General features: G+C 37.6%; 1 protein-coding gene across 2 annotated transcripts; it reads left to right on the top strand.

Moving 5' to 3' along the window:
* Nucleotides 1–2,656: 2,656 nt before the first annotated feature.
* Nucleotides 2,657–23,469, top strand: ema (C-type lectin domain containing ema). 2 transcript variants are annotated; one of them, XM_074089424.1, is made up of 16 exons: nucleotides 2,657–3,147; nucleotides 4,309–4,448; nucleotides 5,400–5,548; nucleotides 7,252–7,394; nucleotides 8,035–8,121; nucleotides 9,116–10,197; nucleotides 10,377–10,589; nucleotides 11,088–11,274; nucleotides 12,129–12,255; nucleotides 13,239–13,377; nucleotides 14,107–14,267; nucleotides 14,738–14,896; nucleotides 15,329–15,476; nucleotides 16,289–16,391; nucleotides 16,887–17,022; nucleotides 18,189–23,469. In XM_074089424.1, exons 1-16 carry the CDS (start codon nucleotides 2,945–2,947, stop codon nucleotides 18,303–18,305), a joined length of 3,294 nt encoding a protein of 1,097 aa, XP_073945525.1. In that variant the 5' UTR covers nucleotides 2,657–2,944; the 3' UTR covers nucleotides 18,306–23,469. The 2 variants fall into 2 exon arrangements, with proteins under 2 accessions (XP_073945525.1, XP_073945524.1); XM_074089423.1 differs by having other exon boundaries at nucleotides 11,082–11,274.
* Nucleotides 23,470–23,934: the final 465 nt, after the last annotated feature.

Here is a 23,934-nt window from a genome sequence, read left to right as displayed (position 1 = left end):
GTCTAACCACCACAAACAATATTCTTGGCCTCAAGTAAAAAGGGTAACAAGCCAACTTGAATTAAAGTAAATTAAGGTAATTAAAACACCTAACGACATAAAGTCGATTTTGAAAATTGACTGACGACTATATTTTTTAGAATTTTAATAAAAATTTGGCTTTTTAGGCCAGTCGTTTCCAGAAAAGTGTATTTTTTTAAATGGCTAACAAGCCAAAATACTGCTCTGATCGACCTCAAACCCGGCTCATTAGACGCAGAAAAATTTACTGATTTCAACGATATATATTTATTATGTCAGCGGCCGATCGTAAAATTCGCCAGATCACGAAATTCCTAGTGCCTAAAAGTTGGCCAGGCATATCACGATGTGCCTGAAAAACAAACAACAAAGATAAGAGCAACGCATTCGTCGATAATCTAGCTCCCGGTAAGTAGAGAGCTACATCGTGATATGCCGAAAAAAGAAAAATTTAGGTACGACGAGCGAAGCGAGGAGTTGTTAGTATGAATTGTGACCACAACGCATGAGCCGAGCGAGCGAAGCGAGCGTACCGCGGCAGTGGCCGGCGAAGTGCCAGGACCGATATGGCGACGTTTCATGATATGCCTACGATTTTCATGATCTGCCTAAACTGGTCAAATCATGAAATGGCGGCGTTTCGTGATATGCCTAGGAATTTCGTGATTTGCCAAAAGTCACTAGGCAAATCGTTAAACGGTGAGTTTTGAACGATATGGCGGATGTCCTTTAGTCAATACATGAAATGGCGCCATTTCACGATATGCCTAGGAATTTCGTTATCTGGCGTATTTAACGATCGGCCGCCGATATATATAATTCAATTTGGCCAAAAATGGTCTGTTATTCAATTAGTCGTTCCAGCGTCGATATTAGCGGGATTAATTTTGCTATTTTTCCTATCATAATTTGAAAATATGAAAAAAACTTATCCCATTTTGCTAAAAACAGAAACGTCTTCCTCTAAAATACCGTAGTACCTACGTCCATGAAAATACCATGAAAATACTGCAAGATAAGAATACTTACTGCATGAAAATACTGCAAGAAACGGTACGTTTATAATTTAAGTCAAGAAATATTCTGCACACTACACTATTTAATAGTTTTTTAATCGCCAGTTTGTATAAAATGTGATGGATATCCTTTTCCTAGTTCGGGCACCAGTCTTCCCCACACAAGTCTGTAATTGTCAAACTAGGTATTAAGTAAATAGGAAATGTAATAGTACATTGTGTCCTAAGGGCGGTAAATAAGGAATTACGAACGAGAGTCTATTAGAAGCCCGAAGTCGAAGACTGAGGGCTTTAATGAGTCGATGTTCGTAATTCTAGTACCGCCCGTGCGACATACAATGTTTTTCATCACATTTGCGAGTATAATTTTATATTTCTAAAAGAAAAAATATAATTGTTCCAAATATTGGCGATACCTTAGGCTGCGCTCTTGGCAGCGTCGCCCTCAACCTCCCTCAGCATGTGCCTGAGCCGAGTGTGCATGTGGTCCTGCTGCTGCACCATGCGCAGCAGCGCGCGCGCGCTTCAGTACGGGCACGGACTCATTTACCGACCTTGGGCTTCATGAAAAGAAAATTTGTACGCGCAATGACTCATTTACCGACCACGGGTTTCATGACAAGCACATTAAGGTCGAGGGTTTTTTTAGGGGGTTGCAATCAAGGTAGCCTTCATGTTTTGACACTGTTTACGAGCAAGTGTGATGAAAATTTATGTTTTGTAACTTGGTGGTGGAGAAAAATAAATTTATTATTATTATTATAATCATATATGAATACTTAGTGAACTTTTTTCAACTAAACTACTGTACCAAATTTGATGAAAATGATGAAATCTGGAATGGAAAAAAGCTGTCGGAACGCCTTGTACAAATAATTAGCAATATAATTAATTTGGTGTGGTGTCGGGTTAGAATTACACCTCTCCATTTCTTCCGTGGATGTCGTAAGAGGCGACTGAGGATATAGGTTAAGGTATACCGTAGGCGACAGGCTAGCAACCTGTCACTATTGTACCGTTTTTGTCAAACTTAAAACCTAAAATTGCTAAAAGTGGCTCCGAAGCGGTAACGTTTCGTGTGCTCTGCCTACCCCATTTGGGAATACAGGCGTGATGTTTGTGTGTGTGTGTGTGTGTGTGTGTGTGTGTGTAATTAATTTGGTTGCTTCAAGCAATATTGACTAGTTAAAGTGAATAGGACAATAACTGCCCCTAGTTATGTATGGTAAATTAAATGAGGGCATCAGTTAGGTACCTACAAGGTCGTGCATTTCAGTTCGATAATTATATATAACTACAGTTTAAAAGATATAATGAATAAAATGGAAACTCGTCCAGCGCAAACGGTAATCCCAGGTTTGAATAAAAAAAAAAGTTTCTCTCAAATACGTGACGTAGATTTATACCTACTACCTCAGTACAGCACGTCACTGCGATTCCGTGCCGTCTCCATATTTTTAGCAGCGCGGTGTGGCCCCTTTTTTAAGGAGTAAACTACGCTAACTTCAAGCTTCCATTCCAAAGCAATAACGAAACTTTTGGACAGCTGTCTGAACTGTCAAGGTTGACATTTTGATAATGACACTGACAACTGTGGACAGAGCGTGAAGTGAACCGAGTCAAAACTTCACGTCGAGCTCGCCTCAAGTCGCCTCAAAGTAGCGCTCGTAATTGTATTCTAGAAATAAACCTACAAATAAACAGTTAAGTGTCATAATCGCTTTGCAGAAGCACACACCGCATTCAACCATCAAAGTGTCTGACTATCTAGAATATGTATTGCGTTTCGTAAATCTAGACGGAAATGCGAACTCGTTAATTGCTAGAAGTGACGTGCTTCACGAACCATACACAGTGCGCAATGGTCCGCGTTTTTCTTAATAAATCGTGATACAACAACAAGGAACATGTTCAGAAGTCGAAGCTGGTTCGGCGGTGGCTGGGGGAGGCCCAAAAACCCTCATTCTTTAGAGCGTTTGAAGTATTTGCACAACATACTTTGTAAGAACACCACTGTTTCTGAGAGCAATCGGGGTACTCTGGTTGAGTCTTTGAGGTGCATAGCGGAGATACTAATATGGGGTGACCAGAATGACAGCTCTGTATTTGAGTAAGTATTGTTATTAAGTTACTTATTTCTCAATACCATGCATGCTCTTATAAGGTAAGACAACAATACCAGTAGTAATTGACCCTTGCTCCTTGCTTTGTGTTTCTGTCCTAATTGATTGTATAAACTACTTGCATTTATTTGCTATTCACTGACAGATGGACTAATTGTTCTTGGAAATATACTTTGGTTTTGTAATGACCATACCCTGGGAATTTCGGGGCACAAATAATTTGCTAAAGAGTAAACATTAATAGATAGGTTATTCTGACAAAACATCATATTATGCCTAATGAATAATTACCTCACTGTGAATTGTAAACTATACTAGTACTTTAGGTTTAGTACCAAGGCTTTTGTTATGACATAATAATAATATAACGTTAATTAATTACCCGCAGTAAATTTAGTAGTTGATTCATATAAAATTTTCGTAATAAATTATTAATATCTTTTCTAAATTTGAAACAGTTAAGCAGCGGCGTCTTGCTGTAAATAACCATTTTAACCCACTAAATGATTTTTCTACATTGGCTGTTATAATAGGTGCATATTTAAATTTCTTGACGAAATTAATTGTTGCACAATGTGTTTGCGATCGCAATTCTACTTCATGGCCTTGTAACAATTTGTTAACCTAATGGAAACTGCGGTCCGAATCTGGCTTATCCACTTATTTTGTGGGGTCTTAAGTAAACAGTAACTTGTATTACTGAATATGTAATTAAATATAATGTTTCCTGAGCTTTGTCTTTGTTGCCATCAATTCAACCGACAAGCAAAGAAACATGTTCATTGTTACTCTTGTACGCTAGCTTATAAACTCAGGTAAAGCTAGTAATTCTATTTTAAATAATGGACCCCTGAAGAAACTAATTGGTGATCCCTGAACTAGTCAAACATACTCAAAGTTTTTTTTTATCATAACACATAAATTTTACCCTGAGTAAGATTTATTATTTTTAGCATTCTAGGCGCTTTGGTGTTGTACTGTAAGCTTAAAATGTAAACTGTTATAAATAAATAAAGAATGCTGTTTTAGAGAGAGATTGTGGCCTATAGAAAGTCGTTTTAAAATTTAGCTTACTAATCAGTTCTTCCTTTGTTTTGTATTCCGGTATACCATACCATATCATATTGACACGGTATTATAACTTGCAGTTTTTTCCTGGAAAAGAACATGCTGTCATATTTCCTCAAGATAATGCGACAGAAGTGTGGGGGCTCCTCGTTTGTGTGTGTGCAGCTACTTCAGACACTCAACATTCTGTTTGAAAATATACGAAATGAGACATCGTTGTGTGAGTATAGAATTTAGTCACTAAATTCACAAAATTGTAGTGAAATAGATTTATCATTGAAAAATTTATTTATTCAGTACTAATATTATAAATGCCAATGTTTGTGAGTATTTGTGTGTCTGTGTGTGTATGTTCTTGCAGATAGCTAGTTAAGACATCTGGAATAATATATAGGCTAGGTATGTTTTATCCTGTTATCCCATGGGACTGGAATGAAATGTCTAAAATTCATCCACTGGATTAGTCATGAAATTTGGTATTTTTGTTTGTATGTACCAATGTCATTAAAGACCACAATGAAATTTTGAGAATTCTGAATTAAGTCTGAGTAACTAACCAGTAGGACACTTCTAGGTTGTTTGTCAATGTATAACAGGATCCAGTTTGAAATTATAAGACACAACAGCTGTTGCCTTAGGTAAACTAACCCCATATTTAGGTCATAGCAGAATTCGATGTGTTGTAACGGTGTTGATAAAAAATGACTACAACAGATGATGCCCAATATTTTATTAATCATAAATGTGTTGTATAATATCTTATCTTTTTCATAACTTATGTTTCGTGGATTATGATAACACTAAATATCTGATATTCTGTTATTGTAATACTGTCTAATGAAGAACCTATAAGATAAATTTTGACATTGAAATTGGCTTTGACAAGTCACATTAGTTCCTGGGGGGCTATTACAAAATTCGAAAATCGAAGTTCGTATCGTACTGTCCCTCTCACTCTCGTATTAAATAATTTAAGTGTCAGCTGGACGGCAAGATACGAATTTCGAATTTTGGACTTCGTAGTACAGGTTCGTAGGTAGGTTCATGTTTACATAGTAAAATAAAGTCACTTCCCGCGGTCTGTATATTTAGATAATTTTTCATGTAAGGTTTCAATATGTTACTGTAAGTCGGGTGAAGTTTTTTGGAATAAGTACATTTTTTTTTTCAGATTATCTGCTGAGCAACAACCATGTTAATTCGATTATTGTACACAAGTTTGACTTCTCCGATGAAGAAGTGATGGCATACTACATCTCGTTTCTCAAAACTCTGAGTTTCAAATTGAATAGCCACACTATACACTTCTTTTATAACGAGGTAACTTCATCTATATAATAATTGAAGATCGCGAATCGGCTAGCTACTGCACCAACGAAATAGACGAATTACCTGGATAAAGCCGCGGGTTTACGATGGACGCAAGCTGCTTGCAACCGAAGCAACTGGAGGGGGTCTATATTAATTCGCATAAATTAATTGTCCTAATTGAAATTGGCATAACGTTATTTCGCATAATTATTTATTCGCATAATAATAATTCGTATAACTGAATATGGATAATGTAAATGCGCATAATGTATATTGGCATAACAGTAAGTTGGCATAAATTTAATTAGCATAACATTACTTTGCATAAGTTTAATACAGTATAAACATAAAAATTATCATTTTAATGAGACTGTAAATTTTATGTGCCAAACAATATACATAAAGTGTTATATGTACTAAGTGAAAAATTATTACAAAAGTAAAATGATTATTGTTTTATCTACTCAATTCAATTAGATCTGAGAAGTGAACTACTATGTGAAAATATCTATTATAAAAAAATACCTAACATCGAAGGCTAAAGCGGCAGCTACGCCACGCTTCGCTCCCGCCTTAGCCTTCTAAAGCTAACCTAACCTAGTCGGTTTTGCCCTGAACAAGCTAATTCAGTCGCTTGATACAATTATACGTATTAATTTTCTAACAGTTTAAGTTATAGTTAGTAATGTTATGCATATTTCAATTATGCGGATTCATTATTATGCTAAATAAGTGTTATGCTTCTTTATAATTATGCAAGTTCGCTGTTATGCACAATTATGTTACGCCAAATCTGTTATGCGAATTCATATTAGGACAATTAATGTTATGCGAAATAAGGGGCACCCAACTGGAGGCCTATGTCCAACAATGGACGTCCTACGGCTGATATGATGATGATGATGATGTTGAATCTAGTAATATAGAAGTTTGATACAGCCTACGGTATATACTTAAGTATAGCGCTAACCATTAATTTCTGCGCATGTGAAAGTCGCGCACGCCAATCAGCGCTCACTTTGCCACGGTGATGATGATGATGATACCTTAGTTTTTACTTTTGCGCATTAATAGTGCTGCTACACTTACTTGCGGCGGACTGTACCAGGTTCACCTTTTTGATTACATACGGCAATTAAAAGTGGAGTTCAACAAGAGACGTGATATTTAATACCAGATGTTGATAATTGTGCTATAGGCTGTACAATTTTATTAGTTTCTGTATCATTCATGTTTTGCACTCAGTTTTTTTTATATGGTTAACTATTGGCAAGGTAGGCTAACTTAAGTAAAATGTAGTAGAACTGGTCCCTGACCTCTTTTTGGGTAAGTTGAATAATTATTCATCTAAACAAAAAACTCTTCCTTCTACTACATTAACTAAGCATGATGCATTTTTATATTAAAACCGGTGTAGGTATTATCTGAAACAAAAACCCGTTTTTGTTAAATGTTTGTCTTTTCGATGGAAAATGTATTGTAATTAAAATAAATATGCTTCGTATTTACACGCTTTGTCTTCACTTCACTTAGCACTGTCGTGAATTCACGTCAATTATGTTTATGTACGTAAATGAAGTCGAGCGAAGAGCGTTTTAAAAAGGACGTATCTGCGCATCATCAATGTTTTGAATTTAGACCTAAACTGTTCGTTGCTAAGATCAAATTGGTTTCGCCAATAAATTTCTACATGTTTTGTAAAATTGTTGCAGCATACAAAAGACTTCCCTCTATACACGGAGGCGATAAAATTCTTCAACCATTCAGAGTCCATGGTCCGGATCGCAGTAAGAACGCTGACGCTCAATGTGTACAGAGTGCAAGATGCGAGTATGCTTAGATTCATTAGAGACAGGTAATTATGAAAGCTTTGTAATGAATAGAGACTGGATTAGTTTTAATTGGGTAGTTCCCGGGGAAAAAAAGTTATTGGTAAAAAAACATTTTTAATACAAGCTTTTTTGCTGACTGTACTTTTTGCCGACTTTACTTGCATTGTTACCCAAACTAAATTTGCATACCAAATTTGGAGACAAGCCTGTTCGGACTACCAGGATGTCGCTACCATATTATTGTATTGTCAGTCGTCACACGGAACTTTGACGGGCTTTCTTGTGGTGGTGTTTAGTGAATTTGGGTTTTATTAATATCGTATTAATTATTAGACGCTGGATAATTATTTCTAAAGGCATATCCGAAAGTGTTTTTAACTAGCGACTTTTTGACAAAGAAATAGTATGCGTTTGTCAGGGATACTGCAATTCCGCTTATATACATACTACGGCGTATTTACACTTTGTATAGTTTCACAGGGGTTGGCTTTAACTTTATATTTGTTTTATTTTAACTAATTTGGAGTAAAAATTGCAAATTGGATAAATTTGTCAGATAGGTGGTACGCAAAATTATCAAATGGTAGTTACGCGGATTTGCACTAATCCTCGACGATAAATAACCACAGAATATCATTAAATGTTACTTGGTTTTTTTTTTAGGACGGCGGCACCATATTTCAGTAACCTAGTTTGGTTTATCGGCAAACACATTCTAGAATTAGACGCGTGCGTGCGAAACGACTCGGAGTAAGTGTTTTTACAACCCTAATCTCGAACAGCCTGGTCATAAATATTATGGTGAAAACGGCAATCCACACTTTTTCTATATCTACTCGTACCGTTCACCGGTAAGGGGCGTTTGTTTTCTTCCTTCTATAATATTGCTCTCCTGTGATTAATTAATTTAAAGAGCGATAAGGTAAACGTCCGAGTGCTCGGCACGCTAATGTCCAATAGACGCCATCCTGCTGTCATCTCTATTGCTTATAACATAAGATTGAAGATGTCAACTATTGGGACAGTGACGAGCACTCGTAATATGTTAACCTTGTACTCCATAGCAGTGGCATGAATTAATCATTTTCGTTAGACAATCCAGATAGTGAGAGAAGCGTGAGTAGGTATGTTTTCAGATGCAACTCTTCGATGTTAACACTTGTGTACTCACACAAGTTTTGTTATTCATGTGATCACTGATATCAATGACACCATAAAAAAAATACCACTCACAGGACTTATCACGCTAACACACACGAGTAATATTTAACTCGAGGTTTCGGCAACATTACAGTGGCCGTAGTCATGAGTAGAGTGAAGTGACACACACGAGTAATATTTACCTCGACGTTTCGGCAACATTACAGTGGCCGTGGTCACGAGTAGAGTGTAGTGACTTCAGTCCACTGTGACCACGGCCACTGTAATGTTGCCGAAACGTCGAGGTAAATATTACTCGTGTGTGTTAGCGTGATAAGTCCTGGGCGTGGTATTTTGACTATGAGTGAAAATCACGTAAGTTTAAGACATTATACCATGAAAAAAATTTTAGGAATTAAATTGTTACGACGCCACGCCACTGCTACATATCAAGTACTTCTCCAATTTATCGCAAAAGTTGTACTGGTAAAGAACTACACCATTAAATCGTTATTGTACAATATTTTTGGCCAGGCTGAACTGTCGTTAATTAGTGATGAAACAATTATTTCGTAATTTAAATCTATTGTTATCCAAATTCCAGTCACCAGTCACAGCAAAAACTTGACGATCTCGTTGCCGAACATCTAGACCACTTGCACTATATAAACGACATTCTTTGCCTGAACATTCCTGATCTCAATGACGTTTTAACGGAGCACTTGTTGCACAAGCTCTTAGTGCCTCTGTATATTTATTCTTTGATGCCTGCGTCTATCCATCGATCTGCTCAGCCTTCCCCGTACAGCAATAGAGATGGCATGAGCATGGAAGCTGTTACGAGGAATCTTGAAGCTATACTTAAAGGAAAAAGTAGAGAAATGTCACCGTCTAGAATGACGTTCTCGAGACAAAGAATGGAATCAGAAGACGAGAGCAAACCTTACGTATCGTGCGTGGTCTCGTTATTCTTACTCTCACAAGTATTTCTAATAATAACGCATGGGCCTATAGTACATGCACTAGCTTGGATCATATTGCAGTCCGACTCTTCAGTATTCGAGGACGGTGCTACTAAAATATTGGAAATGTACATCAGTAATGCTAAATCCAACGTCAAACTTGAGTTCTCAAAACCACAACTGAGTTTAGAGAAGGCATTAGAATGTACATCGGGTCAGGAAAGAGACTATACTACTCCGGAGTACAGTGGCCCGAAGACTTTTGGTTACGATACCGATCAATCTAGTTGTGATCTTGATCCCGAATTAGTGTCTAATTCTTTACCGTCCACGTCGCATATAAGCGAATCTTCGAGCGTTGCTCACGATTCAACTGAAGATTTGGTCACTCAGATTGAAATTTCTAAATCTGCTAGTGCCGCTTTAGGCAAACAGAATATGCCCGATTCACCTTTGCCTGACTCCGGTATTGAGTCGGGTTCCTCTAAATCTGGGCAGGAATTTAACAATATCACTGATGAGGAGAAGCAGAAAATGCTTGGCGTTACTCCTAGCTCGCCTGCTCTAACTCCTGCATCTATAAAAATGCTTCTGGACAAAGAGAACAAAGAAATAGAGAAGAGGCCGTTTTTGAAAACTATTCTAGATTCTCTGGACTGTCGCGAGAATGACTACAAAGCACTATTCGCGCTTTGCTTGCTGTTTGCTTTAATAAATAATAAAGGTAAGAAAAGTATTCATTTGGAACCCTCATTTATTTATAAGTCTGTAAAATTCACATTATTCTCAACGGTTGATGTTTTTCCCTCATTTGCTCGCCTGGAATTTTAGTTGGTAAGAATATTTTTTATTGAAATATAGATCGTTTAATAGAACTGCTTTTAAAATAGTTTATATTTTTAGGAGTTAACACAGAACTACTCGATACGCTTCTATGTCCGGAGCAGAGTGAGAATTCTAACGTAACGGCCGGTTCGACTGAATCAGCGCCATCTAGTGAGGGTTCGGAGCAAGAGGGTGCGACCGCGACTCCTTCAAAGAAGCCCATACAGAGCTACAACGCTCTGCTGATCTCGAAGCTAACAGCTATTGCCTCTTTGAGCTGTAGATCCGGTGGTAAGTTAGAGCATTTTCAATTAAATTGCAGTTTTTTCCCTGAGTGTAACTGAATATAGCCAATAATAAACGAATACAAAGAATAAACTTATACCGTTTGAAGATCTGAAATGGTCGCTTATTCATAAAAATAAACTGATGATGCCGGGTTTGACTTCAGGTTGAATCTCTAGAATAATTGCCCAAGAGTTGCACAGTCATAGAAAGTGCTACACAATATTGATTTCTACTCTTCTTCTTCAGTCCCTTGTCATCCAAACCTTAATGTAGACCTCCAGCAGTGCACGCTATTTTTGTGTCTTTCTCATGCGCTCATTTCCGGAATTACCGTCATGGTCATGCTCTTTTTAATTTTATTGACCCGCGGCATCGCACGTGTAAATTTTTAACTCTGGTACTTGACTTGAAATTTCAAGATTTATCTACTCCCTCTCCCATTCAGTTCCCTACATTTCTCTTCAATGTAGCCAGTCCATTTTCCCGGTGTAATAGTTCCAGAGCCTCGCGTCCGTCTGGTCACACTGGAGCTGAGCGTGACACTGGCCGGCATCGCGATGCGGGGCTCCAGTGGCGCCGCGGGAGCCCGGCACGTCGCCGCAGTCGACGGCTTGCGGTCGCGGGCCGCCGCACTGGCGCGCAATTTCTACAAATGCGACGACATCTTTCTTGACATGTTCGAAGACGAGTAAGTATTTTATTTCTGCTGAGATATTTACAGTAAACAGCAGAAAAATAAGGCGAGGGCTGGAGATCGACCCACAGAATATAAAAAGCAAATAGAATCCGTTAGTCTGTCAGTTTGAGGAAATATCACCCAACCAACGTTGGAACTTAATCTTAGGAACGTGGTATCAAGTAGCAAATATATCCTTACAATCTTTTGAATCTTTTTGTACAAGCTATGGGATCAAAACCAACCCACGACACTTTCCGTTTACATGGATATAGAGGTAGGTATGAATTTTAGCCCCAAGCAAGGTTTTTGTGTCCAAAATCGGGTGCAATTTTCCGACGTGTCGTTTTTTTATTTATTTTTATTCGACTGGATGGCAAACGAGCAAGTGGGTCTCCTGATGGTAAGAGATCACCACCGCCCATAAACGTCTGCAACACCAGGGGTATTGCAGATGCGTTGCCAACCTAGAGGCCCAAGATGGGATACCTCAAGTGCCAGTAATTTCACCGGCTGTCTTACTCTCCACGCCGAAACACAACAGTGCAAGCAACACGCAAATTGACGCAAATTGCTTGAATCCGTATCCAAATTTGTATGAGAAATTAAGTTAATAAGTTTAATTACTACTTTTGCTACGACCTTTGCTTTGCGGGTGAACAAAGTAGGTAATTGTTTTACTTGATTGACATTGAAAATACGAGCAACTCTTAATTCAAAAATTATTTCGTCAGTGGAAAGGTAAAATCGCTAAAGCTCCATTTTGGTATGGCGCTTTAGCGATTATACCTTTCCACTGACGATTTATCTAAGTTTGTTTATTTAGTCTGTGATTTAGTTGATCTTTCACTTGTATTTTGTTTCAGGTACTGTGAAATGAGCAAGCGACCCCTGAACGTGGAGTGGCTTTGCATGGACGCGGCCATACTGTTGCCGCCCACTCGCACACCTATGTCTGGTATCGCTTTTGCGAAGAGGTTGCCTAGTGGGGAGGTAAAAGCAAAATAGTAAATAATAACTAGGTAATTAGGTTAATTAAAGTTCATAGTCAATAGTTGTGTGTTAGGAATGTAATTTTTGTAATCTATGTTAATTTAATTGTAATTTGATATAATGTATAGTTTTTTTTATGTCGATAGTAAATATATCAATTAAATATGACTCAAGTTCAAGGTTATAGTTTAGGTTACGTAAAATTATAAAATAACACCGTTGATGTAGCATTATGAAATTTGTCAAGAAGTGAGCCCTCAAAGCAAACAAGTATAGGGAACAATCCGAAAATCACTCCACAAAAAACACTTAGTTATTGCTACTATGAATTTAAAAAAAAATTTGTGCCGAACTCTCAGTGCGTGAGTTCCACTTACACTTTTCCTTTTTTTTACATTTTATTCTCAATAAATAATGGAGCATAGTCTGTTTCTTTAAATTATGAAGTTCTCCTATTTGAAGCCCCTTATGTACTCAGAAATCTTTTACTTCGACTCGACACAAGCCATATCAATAATCATAGACTTTCATTTTCATACCTACTACTCTACCCGCGGCTTCGCACATGGTTGCCATTAATTTCGGCAATTGAATTAAAATTTTGGGATTTTACTAAATTCTTATTGAATTCCAAAAAAATACATCGTGGCTCTGGGTAAAGTTGTATGACTCCTGAACCTACAGGCTGTGATTTCGAGATTTTATCCCTATCCCATGGTAATATCGGGATGAAAAAGTAGCCTATGTGTTATTTTAGACGTCCTACTATATATCTACCTGTCAAATTTCATCCCAAACATCATCCATCACCATCACAAACTTTTGTATTTATAATATTCTACGTATGTAAATACTTAATTGCACATAAACACAAAAATGATACAAAAAAAAACTTAGTACAAAGGGTAACTTATCCCTAAAAAGATCTTATAAAGCTAACCTAAAATTAGTAGGATTCCCTAATGAATTTAGTTTGTTTACAGATGGAAAGAGCCCGTCGCGCCATCCGCACATTCTTCCTGATCCGGGACTTGTACCTGAAACTCACGGGGAAACCGGAAACGCAACTGCCGTTGGCCAATCCTGCGCCGTTCGTGCAAGTCGGGGACGTATTAGACTTGAGTGAGTTCTAATTATTTTTAAAGCGAGGTCTCACAGCACGCTGTTTAATTAATTATATACAATAATAATATCAGCGGCAGATCTCGTCAGTAAATTATACTCGTATTATAAACCAATCGTCTGCAACATGCTTCGTCATAAAAAGTAGTTCCCCCCTGCGTCATACTCGGCTCAAACGTCCATAATACCAGCAGCATTACACGAGACATATACGGAGAATTGGATTCTTTAAACTGCGTAGTTAAGTTTGTTATTCGGTCAACAATGTTCAGTGCTTTCTTAGTTTGTGAACTTAAATCCGTGTAAATCTAACTAGCACTTCACTAGTTTTAACCACAGATATAGATTACACTAGATTACGCAAATGCATCTACTTCGCGTGTCCAAACCCCGACCAAACGTCGGGGTTGGCCCCATACAAAGACAGACCGCTAACTCATCATAACTAGTGACTGACTCAAGCCCCACGGCGCAGACGGGCGGCGCATTTGAATCGATTTTGCGTGGACATCGGGGAATTCACATCGCTAATTCGCTCTTGAGACGTCACAGTAGATATAAAAAAGTGACACGGTTGGTTTTCATACAGATTGAGGTGTTTGCGTTATCTAGTGTAATCTATATCTGTGGTTTTAACCGACAAACAAAATTAAGCAAGCCACAGAACATTTTCATAATCTTTCTCTTCAGGTAAGTCTTCATATTTTACTTACGTTGTCTTCTTTACAGACGATTCCGATCTCATATCCTGCGACATCATCCAGAAGGACGGCACATGGCACCACAGGTTTCTAGCCGTGGACAACATTCAGATAATACTAGTGGAACCTGACAAGCAGAGACTAGGCTGGGGAGTGGCTAAACTGGTCGGTAGTCTTCAAGACTTAGAGGTTAGTTGTTTGAACAATCGCCGTCAGATATTTCGGCACGGCCAAGGTGATCGGAAATATTAAAACATGAACTCTATTGCCTTAAAGATAGAGAGCATGTTCCTATCTTTTTGACTACCTTGACTGTATTTGGTTAAGGCCATCTATAAGTCGCAGGGAAGTAGCAAAAACAGCTTAGACATATGACTAAATCACGCAGGATGTTAAAATTTCGAAAAAAACTGTTATTTGGTTAAATAGCTGAATCTGTGTAGTGATATAACGCGACCAGCCAAAAAATTCAACTCGTTTTTTCATTTGACCAAATCTGTTTATTGATTTGGTAAAATCCTTGAAAGACGTCAGTGAGATGATAAAACGAATCGCAAAATCAAATCGTTCTATCTTTTCACTAGACATGTTATGATCTGTATAATTATCACAAAAACAGATTCTTCTGTAATTTTTAATGACAATATTGTAAATTTTAGATACAAGGTGACAAAGAGGACCCCCGTTGCCTCCACCTAACGATCCACAAGCCCCGAGTGGGGGCCAGTGGCGCCCTCCCCCGCACCGTGTTGCTACGGGCCAAGTTCAAATTTGATGACCACATTAGAAGCATGGCGGCTAAACAGAGACTTACTAAGGTAGATAGCAAGTTCCAATAAAGTTCAAGTTCCAATACGTAATGCAATAATTTTCTCCGAAATTCCCTGACTCTTGGATACCGATATCGGTTAATGACAAACTTTATAGGTAATTTTAAAAGAAAAAAGATTATATGGGAAACCATCCCACTTCCCACTAATATTATAAATGCGAAAGTTCGTAATTCTGTTTGTTTGTTGGTTATCTCTTCACGTCTAAGCCGCTGAACCGATTCAGATAAAATTCAGTACACAGGTAGTTTGAGTCCCGGGGAAATAATTATGATAGTTTTATCCTGGAAAATTGCATAGTTCCCGCGGGATAGCGATAAACGTATTCTACGCGGACGGAGTCGCGGGCAACGGCTAGTGTATGTATAAAGTCAACCATCTGTGTATACCAGCTCTTACCACGTTTTTTTTTCACTGCAGGGACGAACGAAGTCGCGTCAAAAGAAAATGCAGCAGATCGGCCGTCTTCTAGAAGTTTCTGGAATGACCAGCGGGCCGCCTTCGCTCGCCCCGCGGCATCGCCCGCTTTTCACTCGCCCCGGCATCACTACCGTCCGACGACACACTGGTCAGTTGTACATACTATTTGAGAACGAACTACATAAGTAACGATGAAAAAAATCTTGTGTTGCATTTTTAAACACCGTTCAGTTCAATTTTGAAAAAATGACTTTCTCCCAAGTTTCTCGCGGCGCATTCTTCTTGGCAATGATGGTCTTTCCGAATGCGCTGGTAGTTGAAAAAAAATTGACATTGTTGAAACGTGAGACAAAATACCTAGCATGATAATTTACTAGCGCATAAAGACTTATGGAAGCTATAAGGCAGAAAATGAAAAACTGGCCAAGCGTGAGTCGGACGTGCGCACCTTTTGAACTGTAGATATGTAAAAATATACGCTATAAACGGCTGTATCTATAAAAATCCAATGTTAGCAGAGCCCTGCTTCTGAAAATGATGGTACTTTATAAACATAATAACAAAAGAAAGATTTTGTCACATTATTATTATGATTTATTTAAAATATGGCTTCTGTCCTATTTTAGGACAATTTCGCCAGTGTCGAAGTAAGCTCTCTTTGGGAGCGACGTTGTACGGTGATTGTAGTTTTTGCAACTTGATAGTAAAATTCCAGAAACCACGTGGAGACAACTTGCGCAGCGCATTAAAAAATGTCAGACACGAGAGCAATATATAATTTTGTGATCACTGTTCACTGTTAAGGTTAATCGCCGCATAAAAATTCTATTCTATTCAAATTTATACTTCAACTACCCAAAGAAACCAGAAATACCAAAATAAGATACTGTCTATATCCGCCATGTTCGAATGCTACAAATCGAATCAGATTTTGTCACAAAAAAAATATTGTTTGGCTAGGTGTGGATGGTGATGACATGGACAGGCGACTGCGCAGGCCGAGCGGCCACATGCTCAAAGACGGCGTTGTCGTGTATCGCGAACGGACTACCAGCAGAGAAAGGTTCGTGCACGGTATTAATAAAGTGGAATGGAAATTGTGCAAGTTGCTTTACATCGCGAGGCCGTAAAGCGAACGAGTCTGAATTTGTCTATCGGGCGCCGCCATGGAATGCAACTGGCGCGATTTTTCTTACAGGTATTAACGGCTTAATGTTGTGATATGAGGGTATTGACGGTAGAAGAACTGTTAAGAGTTTTAGGCGAACGAATGTACGGATCGCACGTGTTTACGATGTATGCTGATTTCTCTACCAATAATTATGGAAATTTTGAGGTATTATTCGGTCATCAGGATACAACCAAAATTTAAGATTATTGTGCGTCTGTGCATGTACGATATACTAGACAATTTTGAACAAAAGCTTCCTCCTAGAACGCAACAATGAACGACAATTCGCCTGTTGCCTACAACTCAATAAAACGTACGGGAAACAAACAAAAAAACCTTGTAAGTTATATATTTTTTTATAAATCGTTATTGTTTCTCCAATCACAGTAGTATATCGCGAGGCAGCAGCGGCCACCCGTCACGAGATGGCTCGCCGCGCGCCCGCTCCGAAGACATACCTCTTGAGGACATCCGGAGGAACGCGGTAGCGGCCGCCGCCGCCGCCGCTACCGCCGCCCTGCAGGTAATGTAATCATTACCATCATCATCAATATCGTCATCGGAATGGGTAGTGACAATACTTAGAATGGGGTAGTGATATCTGTACGCAATGACACGCAGGATCCCGTTGGATTGGACTGCAGACTAATGTATCATCATCATCATCACATCGCTTGTAGGACGTCCACTGTTGGACATATGCATCCCCAGTCTCCAGTTGCTTCGGTTGGAAGTGGCCTGCATCCACCATGGCTTTAACCAGGTCGTCCGTCCATCTCGTTGGTGGACGTCCTATGCTGCGGTCTCCATGCGAGAACTTTTCTGCCCCAACGGCCATCTCTTCTTTGTGCTATATGGCCTGTCCCTTGCTACTTCAACGAACTAATTCGCTTGGCTATTGTCGGTGACCCTCGTTCTTCTACGTATCTCCTCATTTCTTCCATCCCGTTGAGAAACCCCAATTCAAAATTCAAATGATTTATTCAGTAAATAGGCCGCAATGGGCACTTTTACACGTCATTTTTTTAAACTACCAGCGCTTTCCGAAAGGCCATCATTGCCAAGAAGAATGCGCCGCAAGAAACTTGGCAGAAAGTCATTTTTTCATAATAATATAATTACAAATAAAATACTTAAAAACTATATTATACAATTAAAGAAAAAAAATACAAAAAATAATAATAATAAAAATACTGGGATGTATGAGGTCCCTTAATTACAACACTAAACACTAACTATATCTAAGTTCAGTGGAAGTGTAGAATGCTTCCACCGTCATAAATTTTAAAATAATAATAACAATAATTTAGTTCTGAAATATACATTTCAGGTCAAGTAACCATTAAGCTTTTGGATTTCGAAGGCAAGTTCACGTCTGCCGCCCCCAAAGTTAGCTCACACGCACTCATGTCATGCTCTTAAAGCAGAGCGGTACCGAGGGCATGGTATTGCTTCCGTTCCCATAAGCTCTATGGGATCGTCTTGGGAACTTCGACGTCGCGAGCCTGTTACTAGAATTTAAACTAAAAATATAAAAGTTTAAAATCCATAAGCTTAACAATATACAGCCTTAAACATTGCAAGGGGATGTATAAAGTCCCTGAGTTAATAATAAAATTATTATACAGCAAGGAGCGTAGCTCTCTCCACAGCTCACATAGAATACCAACCGGCATAATTATTTTGCAGACGCAGCCTAGCACATCAAGTCAGCCGCAGAAAGCACCGACTGGTTCCTCCGAAGAGACATCCTTCATATCGGGAGAGCCGCGAGTAAAACGCAAAGGCATCGTCGAGACCATTTGATATTAAGCTCAGACCTTGAAGGTAAATTGACACTAGTAAAGTTTCTAGAGAAACCAATGGGAAAAAGTCTTAAGAATGTGACAGGAGTGACTCTTGAAATGGGAGTATCTTTTAAAACAAACACCAAGTGGTTTAGTGTAAAAAAATAATGGTTAAACCTGGGTTAATGATTGTCAGTTCTATGTATTTTGATGCTATTTAACCCTGTGTTTGCAGTGAACTCAGAGTTACATAAATATAGACGACCGTATAGCCCAGTGGTTAGAGAACCTGACTACGCGAAGCGTGAGGTCCGGGTTCGATCCCCGGTCGGGGAAAAATACGAATGTTTGTTCTCGAGTCTTGGGTGTTTAATATGTATTTACGTATATATCTATCTATTTAAGTACGTTTATCCGTTGTCTAGTACCCATAACACAAGCTTTGCTTATTTTGGGACTGGTTAATTGATGTCAAGTGTCCCGTGATACTTATTTATTTATTATTATAGTTAAATTTATACCACGCAAGCGGACTAACTAATGAATGTTTACAAATTAAAAATGTTCACTTTAACAACTGATTTAAAAATGATGCTCAAGTAAATTACTTTAAATGTTATTTTAGAGTAAGTCTGAAATGAAAATGACTTTTCAAAAGTCACTCCACAGTTCATTTTTTAATTTGAGAATGAGGTATTGACACCGCGTGGCGATAAGGAAGGGTTGCCAACCATTCTGTTTTCCAGGATATGTGTTGCTTATTGGGGTGTCCCGAGGCATCCTGGATAGTTTTTAAGAAGCGCCCTGTGTTTTTCAAGCGCCCTGATAAGGTCGTGTATTTTAAAAATCGCGCACCACTTTTATATTTTAAATATGGCAATCCTTACCTACATCATGGACAGAGTATCCATGGTAACGGGCCGCATAGAAAGCGATTGTTCCCACTGCAGCACTGTTCGGTTTTAAAACGAGTTGTCCTTATTTTGTTCCAACTTCAATATTATAATATTGTTACTAATAAATATATCATGATTTTTAAAGGTTTTAATACTCTTTGGTCATGATCTGTCATTTCGACAAAATATAAAGAGAACTGACGTTATCATGGGTTTGAGCTAGTGTATCGCCCTGCACAGAGTTTTGCCTAATATGCCCTATTCTTAGTTTTTAAACCCCGGCGCAAAAAGAGTGGTATTATAAGTTTGACCGCTATGTGTGTCTGTCTGTCTGTGTGTCTGAGCAGGGCTTGGGCAGGGCTGAAACAGGGCCCGTGGCTCTTAAACGGGTGGACCGATTTGAATGCGGTTTTTTTTTAATTTGAAAGCAGGTTTTCTAGTGTGAAATTGCGGTTGGTTAGGTACCGACTTAGGGTGCGCAACCTGCTCTGTTTTTATAGTAACAGTCATGTCAGTTTAACACGTTGGCTATATAATCATTATCACTTAATCTTTTGTGTGCCCATAAGCATCACCGGTGGGAATAAATTTGCATGGGGCGTGCGTCAGCACTTAGGTGAAGTGTGGTGGGCAGCCAACGTGTTAACTGTGTGGTGGGGTGGAGTAATGTTCTTTCGAGTTACCAAGAATATGGGTAATTGGTAACTCTATCGAATATTTCGTTGATTGTATAAATATTAAGATTTTACTCGTTTTTTTTAACCTGGATATGGTATTTATTGATGAATGGATGTTTCAACGTGCGAACGGAGGCTATGAAGTTTTTTTGTGATATTTGGTATTAATGAATCTGATTCTTTTATTTACTTTGAGAGCGTCGTGACTGCAGTGAGATGTCGGATGACAACTTTGGATCTTAATTGACAATGGCAAGAATGTGCTTTGAATTGGCGTAGTAATTAGTAAAACTTTGATGTAAAAGGAAAAAGGTCTACTTTGTACAATAAATTAATTTATAGCAGTGCAGTATGCTGTGTCTTAGCTTTTCGCCAAAAATGTTTTTCCAAATGATTTATTTGCCAACTGATTGATATGGAGGAAGGTTTTTTCCTGAAACTGTCAACGTGAATGTTTAGAGTATATTTCAGGACTATCCTGTAGAATTCTGTAAGTCAGGTTATGTTGGTTTTATGACGATCCTGAAACACTTCATCATCATCATCATCATCATCATCATCATCATCATCTTATCAGCCTCCTCCATAATCCGTAAAATACTTACAGTTTCAAAAAAATCGTTATAAGTTAAATAAATCATTTGCAAAATATACTTCTGGCAAAAAATTTGATAATCATGTTGTGTATATGTAATGTAAGTAGCCCTCCAAGGAAAAGTTTCAAATTTATAGTTGACTCACTCATCTGTCATCCATCAAAAGTAGCATTTATTTTATTTTAATTTATATGTGAGAAATAAAGTAAGTACATTGCTTATATTGAAAAGATAAAGATAGACATGCCTGAAATGTCAATTTTCTATGAAGCTACACGACGTTTTAAACACATGTACACATGTTTAACGATTGTCTAAGTTTTGTGGTGCGTCGTAGTTTGAAAAGAATTATACAGTAACCTATTTCAAATGTGATTAAAGTTAAAATGATTAAAACCGATTTTTGAAATAAAAATATGGGACCACCAGTGAAACAATAATCAAAGGAAAAAAACACATCGAAATCGGTTCACAGGGGATGAAGATATTAAAGGATTTAGAAAAAAAAACTCAGTCAGAGGAATTAAAAACATCCTTTTTTGAACTCTTCAAAATGGCAACTGAATTCTGTGTTACAACTGGTGGTAAATATCACTCATTCATTGTTACTTATGTTTTCGTAGAACGTCAACGTTAAATCAATTTAATATTAGATAGAATTAGGTACCTACATAAATAATATTAAAAATTGTTACTAATTATTTGACCAGGTAGTTTTTTTTTTATAAAGTTGTTGCTTTACGTCTTAACCAATACGGTATTTGACAACTCCTTAATTTGCCTTATCTTAATATTATTTTGAAAATATAGATAATAATATACAGATAGTGTTTAGCGAAGAGAAAATTTAGTTATTTGATTAATAGTGATTTTTTGAAAAATCTGTATACCTATCTCTTTCTCCAACGCTTTTCTCTATGCAACAAGTATGGCGGTACTGGCGTGTGACGTCACATACCAGTATGTCTTTTTTCTGTCTAATCTTGAATTTCAAACCATTATAACTTTGTTATTTGTAAAGGTAGCTTAAAAATTGTTTCTCTATTCGATAACAGGCATTGTGAATTTTTAATTTATAAAACGTATACAAAATAGTCAAATACCGTATTAGTGTAAAAGATGGCAGATGCAGTCTCATTATTTAAATTTTCGTTCTCAGAGTCTCCAGTACGTTGCTTGGCCGCTGATCGCATTTTCATAAAAAAGTAGTTTCGTTCTAATTTACAAACAACACACTGAAATAAAATAAAATTGCGACTATAATGGAAGCAGCTATTTTGATGTTTATACTTAATTAGTTTTCGTTCATATTCAATGTAACAGAATAAAATCACGTTATTGTTTTTTTCCCTTACATTTTATTTTAACCAAAACTAATTATAAACATCGTATGGCTGCTCCCATTATAGTTGCAAAGTTGCGTTTTGATCTGTAGTGCTGCTTGTAAATTAGAACGAAAATATGTTTGTATGGGGACGTGAGCATACAGGGGACTCTTAATGTTTCAGATATTAAATATTTTGTTAAGTTCGTTTTAGGCTTGGTGAAATTATTTGGTCAAGTTTTAGATTTAGATAGACTCATGAATTATAATGATAATGAATGTATTTTTGTAATTACAAATTAATGGATCTCTTGTTACGTCCATATGTAATAGAATATGAAGCAGTAGAATAAATTGTGAATATTCATCGAAGGTTGGCCAAGAAATATTTTTCTATTTGAAACATCACTGCATCCAAATAACTTTTGAGAGATTCTTGAGTCTCTTCACAATATTATCATAATTCGAAAGGAAGTAGATGGATAAGAACCTGCCAAGTGCGAGTGGAACTCGCACTAGACGGATTCTGTAGCAGAAAAACACGTTTCTTGTACCAAAACCTTGCCTTGTGAAATAAGTCCTTAGGTATTTATATTGAAAAGTCCTATGTTGGCTTCATGTCATGTTGAACTTATATGGCGTGGCTGTACATCTGAATGGTAAAAGAAATTTCCTTGGTCGCTAAACAGGATTGAAGGCTTCTGTACTACTTCTATATGGTCAGAAACTTTTGAACCTGTCTACATACTTTTTTAAATGTAATTAGTATCATATCCGTCATATTCATCGTATTGCATTTCTGGATACTTGTAGAAAATGCAACTTAACGCATTCACTGTCACCTGACTTCCACAGGTGCCACGACGCACATGTGCGTTCAAGATGTATAAATAATGACAGCGGCACTGGGTGAAGTTCCAAAAAAGCATATAAGCGTCGGTGGCAGTGAATGCCTCATATCAGTAAAAAAGAAACAAAAGTAAAGTTGTTGACACTATTAGCTGGTGTATGTTGGCGACTGTAGCTTCTCGATTGCTTGTAAAAGCTGTGGTGGTGGTGCTATTGATATTGAGTCCACTTGACATTACAGTCTTGCTTGATTGGTTGATCCTCGTGAGGCCCACGTCAAATTTTGATCATGAAATATAATGTCAATTAGTGAAGTTTGACATTAGCTTTGACGCATGTCCTAAATTTAGATAAATTTAGAACGATGGGTCTTACAAGGTTGGTTATGAGAATAAATCACAAAGGCGTTATAAATGTCAAAGAGACCCCACAATACTAACGCCATCTAGCGATATTCCACCTCTGAGAAACTCTCATTTGTAGTTTTAGTATATATATTTCCTGACTTATTTTTTGCTACATAATATGTTTAAATTTTCGAGACTATGTTTTACTTATATGTGAAATAGGGTCTTGGATGATGTCATATATGAATATATATAATATGTGCCCCTCAAACTTACAATTATAGAAAATACGTGATATTATCGTGTCAAAACTACTGTATATATTTTTATTTGTCACTAAACTTAATTCTGAATTTTCGAACTAAATCAAGATCGTCAGATTTATGTTGTGATTTTATTTAAGACTCGCAATAAATATCGTTGTAAATAGTATTTTTATGTTCATTTAAAGAATTATAGTAGTTGGATGAATTATATTGAATGTTACATTTTTATTGGCCGTTTTATTTGTTATAATAATGTATCCTTATTCCGCCCTTCAACGTTCAGTTATGTGGCACAATAGTAAACAGATTTTGATTGCAATACAATACATTAATTAAAAATTTAGCATTAACGTGACGTTGACGACTGGATGGCCAAGTGGTTAGAGTACCTGACTACGAAGCTTGAGGTCCCGGGTTCGATTCCCGGCTGGGGCAGATATTTTTTTATTTTTTTATAGTTATAATTATCTGCAATCAGTCCTGGACACGACTATAAGCGGATTTGTTGAGTGTGTTTGTCGAGTCGAGGATGCTCCCCAGCGGGAGCAGTCACTCATTTGTGAATCTGACGTTCAGTTTTTGTATGTCGTGTCGTTTCAGTCGTTTGCAATAGCTGATGTTTGAAAGCTGATTTTTTTCCAACCGACTTTTATAATTCTCCGCCAGGAGGCTTATTTCCTTCTTAACCGTATT

Source organism: Choristoneura fumiferana, chromosome 6 (assembly GCF_025370935.1).
Source record: "Choristoneura fumiferana chromosome 6, NRCan_CFum_1, whole genome shotgun sequence".
Lineage (NCBI taxonomy): Eukaryota > Metazoa > Arthropoda > Insecta > Lepidoptera > Tortricidae > Choristoneura > Choristoneura fumiferana.
Note: the sequence above shows the minus strand (reverse complement) of the source record. Positions and strands in the feature narration are given on the sequence as shown.